General features: G+C 39.3%; 1 protein-coding gene across 8 annotated transcripts in view; it reads left to right on the top strand.

Moving 5' to 3' along the window:
• The window catches only part of ppip5k1b (diphosphoinositol pentakisphosphate kinase 1b), a 55474-nt gene that overhangs the window by 5495 nt on the left and 28941 nt on the right, over positions 1-21038 (top strand). For 4 of the 8 annotated variants that reach the window (XM_037106518.1, XM_037106512.1, XM_037106516.1 and 1 more), the window contains exons 2-19: positions 5796-6346; positions 7864-8059; positions 9291-9381; positions 9710-9795; positions 10105-10259; positions 10523-10624; positions 10769-10930; positions 12190-12311; positions 13333-13434; positions 13766-13852; positions 14347-14422; positions 14758-14867; positions 15162-15185; positions 16716-16801; positions 16994-17119; positions 19202-19246; positions 20256-20377; positions 20713-20895. In XM_037106518.1, coding sequence (XP_036962413.1) covers positions 6170-6346; positions 7864-8059; positions 9291-9381; positions 9710-9795; positions 10105-10259; positions 10523-10624; positions 10769-10930; positions 12190-12311; positions 13333-13434; positions 13766-13852; positions 14347-14422; positions 14758-14867; positions 15162-15185; positions 16716-16801; positions 16994-17119; positions 19202-19246; positions 20256-20377; positions 20713-20895 — 2052 coding nt within the window. In that variant the 5' untranslated portion in view covers positions 5796-6169. The remainder of the gene's footprint in view (positions 1-5795; positions 6347-7863; positions 8060-9290; positions 9382-9709; positions 9796-10104; positions 10260-10522; positions 10625-10768; positions 10931-12189; positions 12312-13332; positions 13435-13765; positions 13853-14346; positions 14423-14757; positions 14868-15161; positions 15186-16715; positions 16802-16993; positions 17120-19201; positions 19247-20255; positions 20378-20712; positions 20896-21038) is intronic. The other 4 variants (XM_037106519.1, XM_037106517.1, XM_037106514.1 and 1 more) reach the window with 3 other exon arrangements.

Genomic DNA, 21038 nt, shown 5'->3' with positions numbered 1-21038 from the left:
CAACAGTCAAAAGCAGAAGACTCTTCAATTAATGTCATAAATGACAAAGAAAAGCAGCAGATCTTTGTAGTTGAAGAAGCCTAAACCAGCAAATGTTTGACATTTTGCCTGAAAATTATGGAAATGATTATCTGTAACTAAAAGTTGTTTCAAGGTGTAAGTGCTAGTACACTCAGGACAATGGGCTGTATTGCTGGCATCTGTAGACTCATCTAATTACAGTGAGAAGCACTCAGACTGCGATGTCTCTATGAAACTGCTGTGTCAAATCCTTGGCCATTACTTCACAGCGCTGTGTAACTGTACTTCTTGATAGCTGAAGAATTTTGAGTGATAATAATATTTCTAGTTTGTTTTTGAAATCCTGAAACAAGGAGTCAGCTGCCTCAGCAAAGGCCTCTTTTATCATCTCTCAATCTGGGAAGGACTTATTATGATTAGTGATAGAGTGACTCACCTGTAACAATGTTTCGGTGGCGGCCTTTGCTTGTGAATTCCGCTGTGTGAAAAACGATTATTGTCCGATAAACTGTGATTTTAGTTCCCTCACCTTTCTCTTTTTCAGCTCACTTTTTGGGGGGAAGTCAGTGTTGTACCTTTTATGAACAGTTCGAAAGTGCCTCTCAACATTCCTGATGGTAGTTTGACAGATAAGACAAATGCACATTTTTTTAGTATCCCTTCTTTTGTTGATATCAATTGAAGCCGCTAACCAGGTCCCTTAGCTCACTTGCGTTTTGAAGTTGGTAGCGCATTTGCTCATGCATGTTGACCCGTGACCTGTATAAGAAGAGATCTCAGACTGGCTGTCCTATACACCAATCAGGTGGCATAGACTCATATAGACTTCATTCAGTCATTCACTTTCCTACTGCTTAATCTAAAAAAAAAAAAAAAATGGAATGTCACGCCATATACCCACTCTACCTTTGCGACCTACCAGTTGATCACGATCGAGGTATTGGGCGCCCCGGTTGTAGAGTCTCCTCTGGTGGACAAATTATGCAACGCCAACACTCATAACATGGTTGGAGGGTGTATCGGCCATTTTTATTTAATTTTCTAAATATTAATTTATCGGCCATTATAAATGCAGATACCGGTAGTTAGGAAAATGCCTAATATTGGCCTGCCGATAAATCGGTCGGGCTCTAACACTGAATCATCAAAATGATTTTGAAGCTGTTATTTTATTGTAAAATAGACACTCACAACATAGGACACCGAACAGAATTCTCCTGCTGGGAGCTGTGGGAACTGAAAAGCCACATTGAGATGATGGGCTAAAGGTCCATTGTTTGGCTTTCAAACTATCTTCACAGTAAAGGCAGTGACAACAAACAGCAGCTCTCTTTGTTCCTCTTACCAAAATGCCTCTGTGTAAATGTCTCTGGGAAGTGGAAATTCAAAAACGATTGCAGAAACAAGTTCAGTGTTGCATCATGTCGAGGAGTCAGCCGATGAGCAGCAACTATAAACTGTATCGAAAGAACAGCAGACAAACCCAACCAGAGTGCAGTATTCTTCACAAGGATCCAGAGATGTCATATTACATTTAAACAAAGAGTTTCTAGACTTTAATCTGCATCATTTCACATTGATTGAGCCATTATGGCAGGCTTGTGTCAAGTGTGTTTTAGTTCAAAAGATCCAAAAAAAAGAATATTTGGCCATTTGATCACAAGTCAGCATAGAGAAACTAAGTCTGAGTAAATCCACGGCATTTAAATCTCTGTCCTTACCTGGGAGAAACTGGGAAGGGAAAGTTACTTGATAAGTAACTCTTATTTTAGTGTTTTAGTTTAGACAACTGGAGCCCTTGAGGAATTCAGAGAAAATTCTGTTTGTGGTTATGATTGAATAATTAAGATGAAAATGTAGATCTGAAAAGTTAAATGCATTCCGGAGTAATATGAGCCACCTCAATTTAAATACAGGACACAATGGAGAGAGACAGTCTGGCTCCTCTTCAAGCCAGCAGTATGAGCTATTTTGGAAATGAAATGTGCTGAGTCAGCAGAAGTAGGCTTACATGGAGCAGACAATGTTGGGAAAGGGGAAGTGTGGGCCATCTCACCTGTTAGAAGCTCTGACCTAGACTTTAATTGAATTATTATTGGTCTGTATTTATGAACATACTAGTAGTGAAAGGAGCTAGAGGGGTCGGCATGGACACTATGGGCTTTTAGTCGTTAGCATCAGCGCCAGTGAATGGAAGGAGACGGACGCTGAGCTGGGCTTGCTAAGTTACATATCTTGTGTTGTTGCACTTTTTTGATGCACAGCCAGTTGCCATGGTCTCCTGTTCAGGTTTCAGCTGCTCAGTTTTACTTTAATGTGCGGTGTGCAGACTTGTGCAAATCTTGGCTGCTGCATTACAAATATGTCTGAGCATGCATGTGTTACTTCAAGTTTTCAAGTCTTAACATTATTATGACATGCAGAGTCTTGTTTGAAGTTTGCACTTAACATAACAACTAAATGTCTGAATGGAGGAAAAGGCAATGGTGAAAAATAAATGTGCTAGTGTTTTATGCCTCTGTGCTGGAGGTGGATGTGGCCGGAGACATTTGACATTTTGGAAAATGACAACTTTGACTTGAGAATGAATTCCTTTTTTTCACTGTTACCTTATGTATTTCCTAATTTTGTGAATGCCACATCTCAGGAATACCTGGAGGATTTTTTTCAAAATTTGGGACAAAATATTTTGCTGATATGGAGCCTTGGGTCGTTGTCATTGCACCATGTGATAAAGCTCTCTCGCAGTCTTCTGTACTCCTCTGTAGAGTGAAGACAGCTTATTTCTAACTGGAAATTATTCTCTAGGTTGAGGGGTTGACTGATATGTTTTTTTTCAGGACCAATACCAATTATCAGTAATCCAATCAAAATCTTGGTCTCAAAGTTGGGTATAACCAGTGAAATCAATTACAGTTTGATCATTTATTTTTAGGTGCCTTGCTTCTATATTTCCCTTTTCTGCAACTTAATACACTCTACCCCATTAATTCAATTTAAGTTACCAGCTACTGCGTATTTAACTTATTCAGTGTTAATTGACTATTTCTCATGACATCAGATAGTGTTGTGGACACCACTCTGTTGGAGACCCCAGAGTGGTGACCACCAACAGAGAAAGAATGTTGCATGAAAGCCAAATTACTTTAAATGTATTTTATTTTTTTTTTTAGAAATCAGTCACATGAAAACACAAATACAGATAACAGGAAAAATGCTGAATGTTGGCAACAATAATCAGTTGACCCTGAACTGGAATCATGCATATCAATATGGTGATACCTTCAAGTCACCAAAGATGACATTTAACTTTAATTAAATTCCTTTAAGCCTACACTACATACTGTAGGTTATATAATACGAGTTGGGACAGACATTAATGTAAACTGAATTTGACTGGGGCACATAGGTATACAACTCAGAGGTGGCAGTTCAAGTCTGAAACTCCTTCAGCCTTAGGCCATGAACATATCAGTCACCCCTCAACAGTAAATATTTCAATAGTCAACCAAGAGTTGGGAGGTATCCAAATTTTGATACAGTCAAACCTCCTCCCTATTTTACTGCAGTATATGGTATCACCGTGACTAATTAAAAATTATGACGTAAGGCTCAGACGGCATCACCAAATGGTTGGCTTGTGCCTACACCATTCAGAAACTGAATACCAAACACTTATACTGAAACAACAACATAACATGCACAATATTACCAATTTTAATTAGCAACACATAGCAGCTTATAAAAAAGTGCAACAGTCAAACAGAATAGAATTAACATAAACTTCCAGAACAGTTTTCATGCACACAAATCAGTTAAATTAAATCACAGCCTGAACAACTTTTAATAACAACAAAGAGCAGCTTATAAAAAAGTGCAAATAGGCCGACAACAGTCAACCAGAGTTGAATTAACATAAACATCCATATAATCATCCATATAAGTATAACAATATTATAACAATTATTGCAAATCAATAGGCCTAAATTAAAACACAGTCCAGTCTCCTCTCCAATATTTTTTTAACAAAAACCAAATAAAAATAGCTGAAAAAATTATATTAAAAAGATAATGAATGCAAAGCATTTGTGACCGCCGAGTTAGATTGTGACCGAAGCAATTAAGCCACGGCCAATGCAGGGACCTGATTGCAGCAGAAATGTTGGCAGCGTTGTCAGTGGTTATGGCTGAAAGTGTTTCTCGTCAAGTTGCCAGTCCTGAAGTGCAACTCTAAGAGCAGCAGCAAGATTATCCGCCATATGACTCTCAGGAAATACATTGTTTGGAGGCATTTGGATTCAAGTTTTCACTCAGGTGTAGGCCGAATGGTGTGGACAGTGAGGGACATGTATGGTGTCATGTTAACTGACGACCACATGTCAGTTGTCAGGGAATAACTGTCTGCCTCTGACAGCAGCACTTGCACCGTATCTCTAACTTTATTATTTAAACATGGGACGGCTGTTTGTGAGAAATGTTTCCCTCCAGGCAGCTCGTACTGGGCATCTAGGACCCTCACCATATCCTTAAAGGACTTTTTTTCCACCATGTGGAAAGAGGCCATTTCCTTCGCCAAGTATTTTGTCACTGCATCAGCACAGGTTTTCCAATGGACACTGTCCATTGTCCTTTTGTACTTGTACTTTGTTGTTTTCCTGATAGCCCCCATTATCGTCTACTGCGTATAACTGGCAGTGGACTTAGTTGTTGTTGGTCCTGCATCAGCAGGAGGTGTTGAAACTGTTGCACGAACTCGGAGCGAACTAGATGCGTTAGAGGTGTTTCCATCTCTCGCGGTCACCAAACTACATAAGTCGTTTTCTTCTTTGAGGCCAGGTCACTCGGTGCACGACTTTCTCTCTCTCTCTCTCTCTCTCTCTCTCTCTCTCTCTCTCTCTCTCTCTCTCTCTCTCTCTCTCTCTCTCTCTCGTCTCCATGCTGTCACATGATGACAACTACACAAGTGCTCCTGGACATAGAATAATTTTTAGGCATTAAATACATTTATATTTAATCCTTATCTCCTGTATAAGTGCACTGCATTGTTTTTTTTTAATAATGGTATTGAAACTGATACTGTTGCTATTTTTAAAGCGATAGTTCATGTTTTTTGAAGTGGGGTCATATAAAGTACATATCTATAGTCGGTCTGTTCCCCACAGTAATCACCGATCAGCGCAGCCTCAGTTTGGAGAAGTAGAGAGCCACTCTAGCCCAGACGCTCAGCTTTGTACTGCAGTGAACGGGGTATAGAGAAAAAGCGAAATAATACTCCTAAAACAAGACTCATCTTAAAAAATTTATAACCATTCAAGTGTACGTTGTATAGAGAAAATTCACACCGCTTTGCATTGCCGTCAGACCGCCCTTACTTTTGGCACTACATTTTCTCAACCGTAGAACCTCTATATCCAAAAAATACGAACTATCCCTTTAAGACCCTGCGGTATAACGTATTACTGCCCAACCCTATGTCAACCTACTAGAATTTCTTTTTCAACATTTTTTATTGACTCTTGTGTTGTAATAACCCAGCTTCTACCGGAGTCAATGAGGTTTTCCTTTTGAGTCACACTGATGCTATATTCCTGTAGCTAATTAGATGCACTATATTAATTTAGGTTGCGTAGCTGTAACTGCTGTTTCTCTGCACTTAAAAATGTTGCTTAACTTCAAGTCAAGTTTTTCTTCTTTTGTGTAACTGAAGGAACAGTTGTGTACTGGCTGCTTAGCCATTTTTTATATGTGTTATTTATTTTCCTTTTTATTCCTAGGGTAAGGAAAACAGTGCACAGATGTTGACCCTGGGGATTCCTGTGTGAAGACACATCTCTGGACTGGAACATGTTACCGCTCAGAGCCAGAGCTCCTCTGTCCTGACACAGGGAGTTTTACAACCTGGATCTTTACTAATCTACCTCAACCCACGTGGCGTCCACTCCCTACCTACTGTTCTACCTCATAGGAAATCTAGCACTCTTTTTCTACCTCAGCTCTTACTTGCACGCCTGCAGACGCACATAGCTCTTATCAGCAGGCCCTTCACTTTATCACAAGGCTTTCAGGTGTGAGTTTACTGGGTTTCTTCCTGCTCAGCTGATTGAGGATTGAGGAGTCACCAAGCAGCCATGTTACAGAGGTGTTTGTGATGACCGAGCCCTGCAACGGACCAGGAGCAGGGGAAGGACAGGGGCGGGATCAAAGAGACGTTCCTCGGTTTGTGCTTGGCTGCGAAGATGACGAACAGGATATGGACCAAATGGAGACAGGCATGAAGAGTGAGATGTATCGAGAGGAAGAAATGGAGGATAATGAAGATGAGTCGGTAAGTGACAGGTGTTGATTTAGGTGTACACACAGCTGGTTTGTAAAGTTTTCAGATGGGGTGCCTCAAGGCTATAGTGTTTTAGTTGTGACATATTAGCATCGAAAGTAATATATCACTAATTTTTGCTGCAGTCACATTTGTCTATCAGGGTCTACACATAGTATTATCAATGACTTCTTGAGTAACTGTGAATCTACAGTGGAAAAAGGGGGATTTAATTTTGGAACAGGAAGCCAGAACTGTGTCCATTTTGGGCAATAGGAAGTTAACAGACCTGGAAATTTTAAAGAGGAAAGTTTTATTTGGAAGTGGACAGTGGAAAAAAATAGTGACAGAAATATATAAAGGCTGGCGTGAGAACAATGCAGTAGATAAACAAGTTTAAGGCATCTGCTCTGTTGTTTGTCCTGTAGCTATAAAAGGACTTTATGATCTTGCTTCAAGCCGCTCGCTTACTTGCTATGAGTCCCGCTCTCTTTGTCTCATGGACAGTTTTGCCATTAAGCTGATGTTACATCGAGGAAGCACGTAGCAGTTATGTTGATGCTTTAACTGTCAACACAGCCACTGTGGCACCACAGCAACAATTTTCATACTTGAGAAATGAATATATTTTCCAGGAATCTGATAAAGTTTTAGCCTACAGACAAGGCAATACACTTTTCCTGATTGTATTAAGTAATAGGGACAAAAGTTATGTCAATCATGAACGATCTTGTGGCAGTTTTAAAGAATGAATGCACAACTATCATCACTCCCAAATTTTGACAGAATTAAAAGTCTGCAGCAGCACTTCTGGACCTGAGAGCCTGTAAAAGTCATTAAACACTGGAAAGACTCAACTTTATCAGTCTAACTGTACTTTGTGGCCGTGGCTGGCATTAGCATTCAGCTCAAAGTGCATCTTACAATGGTGTTATCATTATAATGTCCTTTTAGCATGTCAAGGTGGCTACAGCTAGCATTTTACATGAGAGTAACCAGACAGTAGATGTTTACCAGTCTTCCACAGATAGTGCTGGTTAATGCTGGTAGTATTGCAGGTCACACGACACTTCGATCTACAATGTCAATAAAGTTGGAAAGAAAACCAGAATGCAATCAATTTGCAACAAGGTATATGAAGTGTTTCTGGGCCCCTGTAGTAATATCCTTCATATAGCCATGTGTTTCACAATGTGTTGAACCTCCTATTTGTCAGTCAATTCATATCAATCAGGTTTTATTTATATAGCCCAATCTGCACAGTGAACACTAAGACCCTCAATTTGAGTGAGGAAAACTTGACACATTGACAAAAAAACACTTCCTTTAAAAAATCCTTTAAGAAAGAAATGGCTCTAAAACTCCACCAAGTCAAATTAAGATTTTCTATGCTGTCATGAAGTCTTTACACTGCCCTCTATGTGCTTTTGCTTTGGCACATGTCATCAGTTGTCATTACCCTTGTCTCACTTGTCATCTCCCCTCATCTTTCCCTTCTCTGCCCTGGTCTTCTCTGTCCTCTCCACAAGCCACCAGAGCGACAGATTGTGGTCGGCATCTGTGCCATGATGAAGAAGTCCAAATCAAAGCCCATGACTCAGATCCTGGAGCGCCTTTGTAAATTTGACTACATCAACGTAGTCATCTTTCCTGAGGAGGTGATCCTGGAGGAACCTGTGGAGAAATGGCCCCTCTGCGACTGCCTTATCTCTTTCCACTCTAAAGGTACAAAACCTTGCAAACAAGTTAAAAACATCCTACTGCATGAGGAGAAACGGTGACAGGGAGGTAGAGGGGAAGTGAGGTCTGACTTTTAAGTGCAAGGTTAGGGAGTTCACCACGTTTTGCATATCCTCCGTATGAATCCTCAGCTGCTTTAAGCTCCACATGAACCCTTGTCATCCCGCAATTACATAATGTTTTTCCTTAAATAAGAAAATACTTGAATGTTTTGAACCACAAATTAGTCAACAAGGAAAACGTTTGAAAAGCCTAGCCCTAATCTTGCCTCAGATCTCAACTGAGGTTTAGTGTTGTTTTTAAAAATAAGGAAAAGATGATGGTATAAACAATGTCAGAGTAATACATAATCTGTATCTGTGGGAGTAAATTCAAAGTTCTGTCTTCCCCTGGGAAATATCAGTACCTAAAAAGCCCTGCCAATGTTTTACAGAGTTTGTGTCAGGTTGTCTAGCAGCAGCCAGTAACGTTTATGGGAACTGTGGGATTGGAAACATCTATTTAAGGCCTGTAATTATTTTTGTTTCTCAGCTGACCAAGTGTGGTTTACAAAAGCAGAGCTAGATGAACAGGTTCAATACACCTTTCCATGTATACAGTATGTCTTCTGTCTTAAGTGAACAAGTTGCAGCACACTTAATCACATGTTATGTTTCAACTTTTTTTTGTGTGTAAAAGCAGTCAGGTACAAACGGCAAAGGATGAAACCACTTTTGAATGTATATACTGTACATGTGTTTATACACTAATTAAGTCATGTTTCCTGCTGACACTGCTCTGACTCAGTTTGTGTTTGAGTCTCACATGGCACTGTTTCCTTTTCTATTTTTAACAGAATTTGAGATTTTTAGATATTTGATCCAATCATGGGAACATGAGACGAGTCCTGTGTTTTTATTATTATTGGACAGTTGGGAGAAACCAACTCGTATTCCCGAAATTATATCCTTAGGACATCTCTGTCTCTTGTGTGTTTTTTATGCATGAGTTGACTTTGACTCTATGCCGGTATGTCTACCTATCCTGTGGAATATAGGCTCAGTCACTACTGTGTCAAATGATCAGACAACAGATAATAAAGCAGAAATGTTTCTACATGAAAATTATTATCACTTTGATTTGGTTTGTTGTCAGTGCTGGTTGAACTTGGATCCATGAAGAAACAGTTTGAGCTAATAAAGTTGAGTGAGTTTTTAATCACATGACATCTTTTCAGGTTTCCCTCTGGACAAAGCTGTGGAATATGCCAAACTCAGGAATCCACTACTCATTAATGACCTCAACATGCAGTATTTCATACAGGACAGGTATGGTTCGAGCAGACACAAACAGAGCTGAGGGGTATCAAAAAATCAGGCTACACACATTAGTATGAAGAGGCTCAGTGACTGACAGAGGTAGGCAAAGTCATCAGTCAGCTTTTTTCTGATAGCTTAGGTCAAACCAGTTTTAAATAGCTCAAATTTGAATTGCCCGAGGGGCTTTACAATCTATACAATAAATGTTTAGCAGTGAAAATAAAACTATATGATGAAAATCAAATAAAATGATTGTTATTTCTACATAACTTACACATTATACCTCATTCCCGTGTTACTGTGCCACCCTACTAACATACGTTTGATTCCCTGTCAGGAGGGAAGTGTACCGGATCCTACAGGAAGAGGGCATTGACCTACCTCGTTATGCTGTGTTAAACCGAGACCCTGACAATCCTGAGGGTGAGTAAGACGTCTTATTTTGTGTGAACCCTCTGATTTATGATCAAATTAAAACAAAGCCATCAAGCCACTCCAGATGTGTTTGAAAAATGTTTATACATCTGTGGTATATGGCAGCATACAGGGCATCAGTTACTTTATGATGTTGATATTTGAAAGAACCAGCTAAACTAAACCAACTAAATCACAAGTAGAATATTCTGAACCGGATGCAGCCGTGTCTGAACTAATTGCATAAATATCTAATGGATTTATTGTATTTATTTTAATTTTTCCTGGTAAAATTATTTTTAAACATCCCCTGTGCAGAGTGCAACCTGGTGGAAGGGGAGGACCATGTAGAGGTGAATGGTGAGGTGTTCCCCAAACCCTTTGTGGAGAAACCTGTGTGTGCCGAGGACCACAATGTCTACATATATTACCCCACATCTGCCGGAGGGGGCAGCCAGAGACTCTTCAGAAAGGTAGCCGTCACCAGATCTGTACACAGATATTGGCCTTTTTGGATATTTGTTACTTGGTTAGGTATTCGCTTTCGATTTTGCTATTCGGCCTTACATTTTTTTGGTCTAATTAAATATATAGTGTGCTTACAATAAAGACACCCGTGGGTCAAAGCTGACATCAGTGATGGCATAAATGGAGAAAAAGTTGGGTAATAAGAGTTTTGTTTATGGTTTTTACATGCGTTTGAATTCTTCTTTGTCTCTTTGCCCTTTTATTGTAGATAGGGAGTCGGAGCAGTGTGTACTCTCCAGAGAGCAGTGTACGAAAGACTGGATCCTACATATATGAGGAGTTCATGCCCACAGATGGTACTGATGTGAAGGTACTGTGCAACTGTGGTCATTGATGGAAATGTTTATGAGTTTAAACAGATATTAACACCAGTAACTCCGGCTAACAAGTCATGCAGTTGACCCCAATTTTTTGTTTGTGTGTATTCTGCCTGTGTGTGTTTGTGGACTGTCAGGTTTACACTGTGGGTCCAGACTACGCCCATGCAGAGGCCAGGAAATCCCCTGCCCTGGATGGAAAAGTAGAGCGTGACAGTGAGGGAAAGGAGATCCGCTACCCAGTCATGCTGACCTCCATGGAGAAACTAGTGGCCCGCAAAGTCTGCCTGGCCTTCAAGGTAAACTTAGTCATCGCGTAGCTATGAAGAAAATAACCAGGTTTGAGATATTCAGGAAACCTGTCTTTATTTTTTTTAACCTGCATTATTTCTGGGTTTGTGATCCTTCTCATATCCCTTTTAATTGTAGCCAAACTCCAAAACTTAGCAACCTGTTTTATGTGCCATAGTCCATTTGTAGTTAACACAAACATCGCATCAGCTTGTGTTTGGTAAGTCCTTGTGCTTTCAGCTCATTAAAAACCATCTTTGAGTTGGGAGAAAATGTCTTAAAACCAAAAACTGTAAACTAAGAGAGTCACAGAGCCTCCAAAATATTCCAAACAGTTGATATTTATTTTTCTACATAAAAATTGTATAGTGCTATAATCAGCAAACATTAAGCAAATAGGGAATATCTCTGGTGTTGACTCCACTAAAACGCATAACTCAATATGGATGACTCAGTAAATTCAGAAATGACACTGGACTCCCAACAAACAAATAAAGAGGACAGCTGCACAAGGCACGGAAAATGAATTATTCATATGTACACTGTATGTTAAGTACAGCTCCTTATATTATTTTAGATGCATCAGTGTTTTTCAGTGGCAACTGGAAACAAATTGCTTGTCTAGTGCAGATGAGTGTCAAACACCAAGTTCAACACAATATATCTAGAATACTCTAGAAGTTTGTTTATTGCTTGCAAGCAAGAGTCACACATCAGCAGTGCATAGATGGTGACTGAACAGAGGCAGTCTCTCCTCATCTTTTGTAATATCCCAAAACAATAAAGCATTATTCCAATCATCTCAACATCCAACTCATGATACACATAACACTTCTTATACACTTCAACCATTGTTGTGTGTCATACGTCAAGCTAAAGTCAAAACACTACTACACAGAATAGGCTTCGCCAACCCCCTTCAGGATGAACCTCTTAACCTCAGTTCCTTTATGTTAATTTTCACAGCACATAATATCATATACAATACATCCATTCATACTATGCAACCAGATGATTATCGTAAGACAGAGCTCATGTCTGAAGCCAACAGACAGAAGAATTCACTTAACATGAATAATAATGTTGCATCTATATTGTTAAGTTGCATATGTAAGAACAACATATCAAAATTAGAAGGGACATTTGAGAATTTCACAATGACCTAATCACTCTAGCTCCTGTATCTATGTTTTCTTGTTTACCTTCTCCACATAGTGGCTAACATCTCTATGAGGTGTTTAAATATATGCTGTGTGTGTGATTTTAGCAAACAGTATGTGGGTTCGACCTGCTCAGAGCCAACGGCCACTCCTTCGTCTGTGATGTCAACGGCTTCAGCTTTGTCAAAAACTCCATGAAGTACTATGACGACTGTGCCAAAGTCCTCGGGTAGGTGACATCAACTTACACACTATTAAATATTGACCTTTACCTTTCTTGACGGATAAACAGATTCAGTGTGAGTAAAACTCAAAAATAAAAATTACAACTTGAAAAATGTCTTTAAAGTTTTGATCACAAGCTTGCAGTCAGAAAACACACATTTAATGATACAATTTTTAAAATCAATGCCTTCGAAAATATTGCAAAAATATCAGAATAACTCTCTAAATTATGATAAACATGTTGATGAATGCATGAAGAAAGAAGTTTCTTCTTGTTTGGTGCAATCTGATGTCTCTGACTTTTTAAGTAAATATTGCCTCGAAGCTGTCATGTTGTAAAGACTCATAAATGTTCCAAATAAAAAGACACAGGAGATGCAACTTCTCTCTAGTAATGGATAGTAGCATGAACATAGAATTTCTTAGAGACATATAACAGAAAAGTGCACTGTGCAACTGGAAAGTTGCTACAGTCTTATCTCTGTAGCAACTTTGTAGTTAAAGTAAAACATAAGCACTGTGCTGGGTCCATGCCTCTGAGATTTATTTAATATATCTGCTCTCTTTTGTCTGCATATAATTAAAACTACATCTAACAATTATTCCATTATCGATTAATCAGCCAAATATTTTGGTTAATAGAATATTAACTGTATAAAACGTTTTTTTTTTTTTTAAAAAAGGTTACCAGCAACTGTCCAAACAACAGACTTAAAATAGGAAACCCAGACTCTTTATTTACTATCATAAATGACAAAGAAAAGTAGTAAATTCTCACAGCTTGAAGCAGCAAATATTTTGCTTGAAAAGTATCAAAATGGTTGGTGATTTGTTGTCCTGAGATCGATTAATCAATACAGCTGTACTATCTCAAATCTGAGAAATCAAAATATTGAAATTAAACTGATTGGCATAAGAAGAAGCCAGCAGAATCAATCTCATGTTTACCTGTGAAATGTACTTTTTAACCTGTAAATGCTTTTAATGCTCAACAGCTTGTTGCTCACTTTTCTCTGCCTCACCAGGAACATGGTGATGAGGGAGTTAGCCCCCCAGTTTCACATCCCCTGGTCCATTCCCATGGAAGCTGAAGACATCCCCATTGTCCCAACAACCTCAGGAACCATGTGAGCGCTAAAAAACAAAACATCCTCAATCTGATGTTCAGGGTTTCTGGCTGACCCTTGTAAATCTTAAAACATGTTTAAGTATTTAACAGAAAGATTAAATAAGGTCTTCAATGCACAAACATGCACGTTTTCATTGTGCCAATTTCTAAATGGACGCTTGTGTGACACTGACATCTCACTGACATCCTAACACAGTCAGACTCACAAAATTCCAAATCTTCTTAATCTCTGCAGTTGAAAAATGTCTTTGTGGATGTTTTTAACAGAGAAATAACAAAGTGTCTGCTGCAATTAAAAGTTGCCCTGTCCTCTCCACTTCCTTATTCAGGATGGAGCTACGCTGTGTTATTGCCATCATCCGCCACGGAGATCGCACACCAAAGCAAAAGATGAAAATGGAGGTTCGACATCCTCTGTAAGTCTTTCTTAGTATTAAGGTGTCACTCCTTTTTCCTGTCTTTCTTTCCCTTTCTTCCTGTTTCAGATCTTTGAAATATTTGGTCTGCTTTGCACCAACAACATTGTACAGTTTACATCATCTAACAAAACAATTCCAGATGAAAAGATTAAGGTGTGAGAGGTGTGAGGTCAGAATATCACTCTTCACAAATCATCTCTAATCTGTTTAATTTGTTTTAACATTTGTATATTTATTAGTCTGTTTCATAGAGATGTGGTTGCGGTTGTTACAGTATTATTTTTCAGCATAAACTGCCCTCTCATTGCTTCCCTGGTGCATTTTTTAAGTGAATAATAACAAGTCAAACTACTCCAAGCCTGTCACTTTTTTACTCACTTATTTTTACAAACGAATTAGCATATGAAATATGTTTGAGTTAAACATTTTGCTTTCATCCGATGTAACTGTGTCTCTTAATACTGATGTTTTATTATGTTCGTCTTGCACAGGTTCTTTGAGTTGTTTGATAAGTATGGAGGCTACAAGTCAGGAAAGCTAAAGCTGAAGAAGCCAAAACAGCTTCAGGTGAGTGAGATTTATTTTCATCTCTCAGTTCTAGGGAGTTTCAAAAAGTTCAGTTACATTTACTTGTATCAAGCAACATAATTACTGTTAGTTGTGATAACAAAACACAATTTTTTAGTTGTCTTAATATTTATACTTAACTGTCCAAATCCCCTCACATACCATATTCATCAGTGAAACATTTTATGAAACACTGTTTAAGCTACCATTCCTCGCATTCAGTTTTGTCTTTGACGTCATGTTCAGTCAGGACATTTGCAGAGGTGCCAGTGTGTGTTTAGTCTACCAAGTAAAATAAAAGATAAGAGTCAAATTAAGTGCCTCTGTGTTTCCAGGAAGTGCTGGATATTGCCCGCCTGCTGCTGGTTGAACTGGGCCAGCACACTGACTGTGAGATAGAGGAGAAGAAATCTAAACTGGAGCAACTCAAGACCGTCCTGGAGATGTGAGTGACATTTCACATCAAACACACACAAACACTCTCTCACAAACACACAACATCAGTCATCGTCCTCCTGTTTCCTGCCATCATCATTCATCAGCAGTCATCTACTGGATTCATCTTCCAACACTTCACCACAGTCCAATCATTTTTACTCGTACTGACATTAAGACAGATGATTACCTTGATTTGCTACCTCCCTCTTGAGTCTTTAACTTTCATTATCTTTATCTTTTCTTCCCTCCTCTGTCTTTCTTTTTTCCTGCCCACCCTTCCCTCCTTCTTTCTCTCCAAAAGGGAATCCAGCTTGAATGACACTCAGTACGCACCCTCTCCCTTCTCACTTTAAAGGATGAGGTTTTACCACCTCCTTTTTTGTTAGTGTACTTAGACTGTGTGTACAGAATATTAGGAAAAGTGTTTCTTTATCTTACCCATGTCAGGTGTCTGTAGGTGAAAGCTGTGTTCAGTTGAAGTTGTAGATGAAAGGGTATGAAACAGGATAAAAGATTAAGTGTAAAAACAGCTTGGCAGGATTAGACATTTGAATTAGTATTTAGAGCTATTCCTAATATTTTGTACACCGAGTGGATAATTTTCATTAACATCCATTCATTTGTATCCATTAACACTGGAGACACACACAGTCAAATGTCTCTGATGATTTCACTGTGTTTACTTGTGTGTAAATCAGTGTGTGCTGTGCTACTTTGTGTGCATGCCGTTCTTACCACATATCAAGTGGAGTCTAAATTTCCTAATGTCTTCCTTCCTCCTGCCTCTCATCACTGTTTACAGTTGTTTTAGTGATCTACTAGTGCTATTCTCCATAGAGATTGGAATCAGTGCAACAACAAAATAATCTGGAAACTTTAGATTTTCCAAGAACTGTGTGGTTCAAAACAGCAAGAAAGGATATTCCTGTGTTAGAAAGCAAAAGCACTTTTTTTGAAGGCATGTGCATAACCATGACATGACACCTGTCATGAATATGAAAGAGTCTTTATGAATGCCACTGCTCTGGAACAGCATCTTGGCAGGTGTGCGGAGGCATACGACTATGATGGGGGTACTTTAAGTTTAGTGCTTTTGAGGAAATATTGGAATATCAAGAGATAGGTTGAGTAATGCAAAAGCCCAAAAGTATTACAATATTTAAGGTCATATCGCCATGTGTGATGATGTCTCTGTGACAGCAGTTCAGAGTCTCTGGCTTCATGCCAGGCATTCAGGGTCCATCATCATGTGGCTCTCTGAAGCGTCAGCTCAGCTGCCTGTCCTATTAGAGAACACTATGCGGTCATTAGTCTGAAGGATGTGCTAAATCCTTACCAAAGCACACTCCGCTGGGCAAGTGAAGGCTCTTGATATGTGTTTGCGTGTGACTTTTTTAGAATAACAACTAGATAGAAATTGCTATTGATCTTCACCAAACACCCTTTCAAAAGCCGTCACACACACTCTTACACTGTTTTTTTTTGTTTTCATGCCTACACATGTACACTGTTAAACATTGTAGCTGGAGTTACTGGTCTAAAGAACAGACTTAGTGACTGAATTATAATTAAACCATTGCTAATACTGGTACTCGGTTGTATGTATAATCAGTATGTCAGATTTGAAAAAGTTGTTGCCTTGTTTCTGTCTTCTCTTTCAGCTTTTGTTGGGGTGGATATGAAATACAAATCAGATGTTTGCTGTTTAACATTTAAAAGAATGTATTTGAAGATGGGAAAAATAGTTTGTATGTGTTTTGTCTGTTTATCCTCACTGTATGACTGTCTGTCTTTGTGCATATCAAAAAAAAAAATGTCTGCTTTTTGTGTGTGTGTATTCTATCTTTCTCTCCAGGTACGGTCATTTCTCAGGTATTAACCGCAAAGTGCAGCTGACGTATCTGCGTAACGGCCAACCGAAAGCCTCAAGCGAAGAAGAAGGTACAAACACACGCACACACAGAATCAGTGTTTTTTATGTTCAGTCGTTCTTTTTTAGCTGAGTGTGTGTATTCTCAATGTGTGTGTATAAGGTTAGGAGGTAGAACATAGAAATTAGAAACTGATGCCGATGGCAACATCTGTTTATATAGCGGTTGCTGATATGCATACAAATATGCTATTGTGTTTCAGACTCTAAGAAGGACGGTCCATCTCTGCTGCTTGTGCTGAAGTGGGGCGGAGAGCTGACGCCTGCTGGACGGGTTCAGGCTGAGGAGCTGGGCAGAGCATTTCGCTGCATGTACCCTGGAGGTCAAGGTACCTGCTACGCTCACATTAGCTATTAGATGTGAAATGCAGGGATCTTTTGCTTTGGCTTTGATTTTAATTGAGCAGCCCGTCCTCACACGCATACCACCACTCATAAGTGTTTATCTGCATTATCTCTGTTCAGTCAGTCCAATGTCAACATTACATAGCTAATTTGCAACACATCAAAGAACAGACAGGATTATTTAAGAATTGAAAGCCCAGATTTTCAGGATTTCACACAGCCCCTTCTTTTGTATCACTCATTGATTTCATAGATGTTATGTTTTAGAATTATGTTACGTCCCCGAATTGTTAGGGGATGAAGGGAGTAACACAGTTAAATAATAACTAGGGGTAAAGGAGGCAAAAGGAAACTGTAGCAAATTGTAACTCAAAACGGCTTTATTACGCCAATAAAAAAAACAGTCTGTAGCCGAGAAGGCTATGGTCATACGAAAATAACACAGGCTGCAGCTCGGGCTCTCAGGCTCCTGCATATCACGGCCGCCAACCCACTGGTATCCACAGCCTCCCTGTACCACACAGCCTAAGTGACAAGTAGCCTCAGGTGTGTGATCAACCCACTCACGGGGAGGAGGGGGGTCACCTAAATGGGTGAAAGAGAACACATAACACAAAAACACACCCACAGCACCACAACACTGGGGCTGTAACAAATTATGACTGTCATGAACACTCATACACCAGGTCAAAATACTGTTATAAGTTGTTGCACTATGTTATCAATTTTGTGCAATTTCTTAATATATTTTGCACCTCAGTGATGGATTTAGTGGAGACTGTTGAATTACTAAACAGAATTGGAAGAGGCTGCTGATAAAATTGTGACTACAGCAGATGTCACCTCAGTTGAGTGCTGAAGCCAGAACACATCCAGTACTGCTAAAAATATACTTTTCTGAGCTTTTATTTCTTTTAGATGGAGCATTGTTCAGGTCCACCTTACAATTTTTCAGTCATGGAAAAAAATAACTGTGCCTTTGAAAAGATAAATGGGGAATTTCTCAGTCAGGAACTGTAAACTCTAAATACACGGGAAACATCTGATCATACAGCTCCGTGACACCTGAGCACACTCTCGACTGCTGTCAACATTCTGATGGAGAGGTTGCCTCTTCGTATAGTCCAAGCTACGATTGTGATGCAGAATCATAGTATCATCATAGCAGGAACTAAAGGATACAAAAATAGAATTGGATCTAATTTTGGAGCAGTACTTAAAGTATCACATTACATCAGTTATTTTCTCCACTCACCAATTCGTTGTTTGCTCTTTAAAATGTCAGAAACGGACAAAAATGTCAATCAATTCAGTTTGAATTCTCAAATGTCTTGTTTTGTCCACAACACCAAAGATATTCAGTCACTCAATGGAATAAATAAGCTACAAAATATTCACAATTAAGAAAATGAAACCAGATAATTTTAACTATTTCTCTTAAAAATTACTATTATACTATAAAATAACTAAAAGAAATGTGTAGATTGTCTATTAATCAATCAACAGTTGGTGATTAATGTGATAGTTGACAACTAATTGATTAATTGAATAGATGCAGCTGTATATTGCATTAAGTATTTATACATACTTTCATAGGTAGACAATAGTGCAATACTACATCACAGCTGGATGAGGACAGCTGAGCACACCTCACCACCTCCAGCTGTGATGTTAGTTAATATAAAGACACCCAACACCTGTAACACTGAACACCGACCCTCTCAGCCAGAGGTTACATAAAGGTTTCTTTCTCTCTACCACTTTGTAAAGCCAAGCAACACCTTTCTGTCATTAGATTGCCCTTTTTTCAAACTTTCCTTCTCAATGCGTTGTTTTTATAGTGCATGCAAAACACTCTTCCAAACTGCACAGGAACACAACCTGAAGCAGAACTGAAAGTAGATGCAATAGTTAGATGTAGTCTGTCCTGTTTTGTGTTGCTTCTTTTGCGTGAAAAGAAGTTGATTGTCTCATCCCAGTTTCCATACTTCTTCCTCCAACACAAGTTTTGTCTATTAACTCTGCTTTTCTCTTCTTACCTGTTGTTGCACTGTGTAAACTACTAGCCGGTAACCGCCGGTCCCTTGGCTGTGAGTCCCCTATTGACTTTGGTAAGAGAAGGGTTCCTGGTTATCACCGCTCTCCCGCTCCTCTCTCATTCTGCGCGTTTGTCGCTCCGTCCACTAACGTGCTCTGATCTCTCCTCTCATCTCATCATTGATTTGGTTTCATTCTGGCGCCTTGTCCGGTTTGTCCTCCATTGAGATTGCTGTGGATTGTTTGTGTCGTCATTGATGTGTTCCCAAGGTGATCCACCGCAGCACATGTTGTTTTGGTCACACGCTCATAAACAGACAGGCAGCTACAAAGACTGCAGTTTGGTGCTGTAAGCTAACACGAATCATCTCACACTAATCCTGCTGCATTTTTTCCCAAGAGTTCTTGAGATGACGTTGTTTGTTTGATGCCTACTTTAGCTTGGAATAAAGCCTAAAACTGGGTTTCGTTACCAACACTCCCAACAAATCCCAAAGTAGTCAATAGTATAACATTAGGCTATTTGGCTGTACATTGAAGAAAAATGCATGAAGCACCAGTGTGATTGGATCTGTAGCGCTGGTATGCATCCACCTCCTACAGCTACAATGATTGAATTAGATGTAGCATGGTATACTTTTATTGCCTCTCGTCAAATAGGTAATCTTAAGTATTTGATATCACCTCGAGGTGAGCCGCCTTCGGTAATTTTGGGGGGTTTGTTCAACATAAGTTCACTTCACTTTCACTTCATTTTATTAATATCTTAAACAACACTATTTGAGTTGACATTTAAGTGAAATGAGTCAAAAGCTTCCAAAGCATTCTGAGGACCATACATTTGAACTGAAAGTGATGTTGCACCTGTGCAGGTGCCTGTGTGCCAATTTTAATGAAAATTTTCTGCATACAATCAACACACCGTTGTATTTTATTCTTTTTCTTTCAACTTCCTCCATGACGCAGCTGTTTCTTACTTGAAAAATGTATTGTATATCAATATAACAACCTAACATTTCAGAACAATGTTGTAAATAGACCAGTTAACCATGATTATGCCCCTCCCTTTGTACCATCTTCAAGGTGACTATGCTGGGTTTCCAGGCTGTGGCCTCCTGCGCCTGCATAGCACTTATCGCCACGACCTGAAGATCTACGCCTCTGACGAAGGCAGGGTACAGATGACAGCCGCTGCTTTTGCGAAGGTAATGTTGCTCCATAGGGGAAATACTTGACCTGCTGTAAAAACTGATGTTACTTACACACTCAAGTGCATACTTCCATTAACACATAACATTTTTAGAAGCTGCAGATCCACAGTAAAAAAACATAGGGCTCTTAGAAATTGAAAGGTTCCTTACTTTTCTCCAAAAATGGCTTCTCTGGGGAAAAAATGAGGAAGAACCCTGATTTAGCTTGACTTTAATTAAAATGTATCAGGTTCACCTTGCGTGTACTATATGCATGTCTGTCACAGGACTTGGATGAAGAAGAGAAACCACAAAACGACTACAGTTCTAATTGTCTGGCTTCTCTGCAGGGTCTGCTGGCTCTAGAGGGGGAGTTGACACCAATCTTGGTTCAGATGGTGAAGAGTGCCAACATGAACGGACTGCTGGACAGCGACAGCGACTCTCTGACCGACTGCCAACAGAAGGTGAAGGCAAGGCTGCATGAAATAATGCAGAAGGACCAGGAATTAACACAGGACGACTATCAGAAGGTATGTGGCAAACCTGCGATGGTGAAGTGAAAAAGCTTGTCTGATTTCATAAGGTGCATTGTGCAATGTCTTGTTTGCCAGGCAACTCTTGAATGTTGAGTTTAAACACTTGGACGTGCTTATCAAACCTTTTCTTTTGAAAT

The sequence above is a fragment of the Acanthopagrus latus genome, chromosome 8, assembly GCF_904848185.1.
Source record: "Acanthopagrus latus isolate v.2019 chromosome 8, fAcaLat1.1, whole genome shotgun sequence".
Classification (NCBI taxonomy): domain Eukaryota; kingdom Metazoa; phylum Chordata; class Actinopteri; order Spariformes; family Sparidae; genus Acanthopagrus; species Acanthopagrus latus.
The sequence above is the reverse complement of the archived record's forward strand: the minus strand, read 5'-3'. Positions and strand labels throughout refer to the sequence as shown.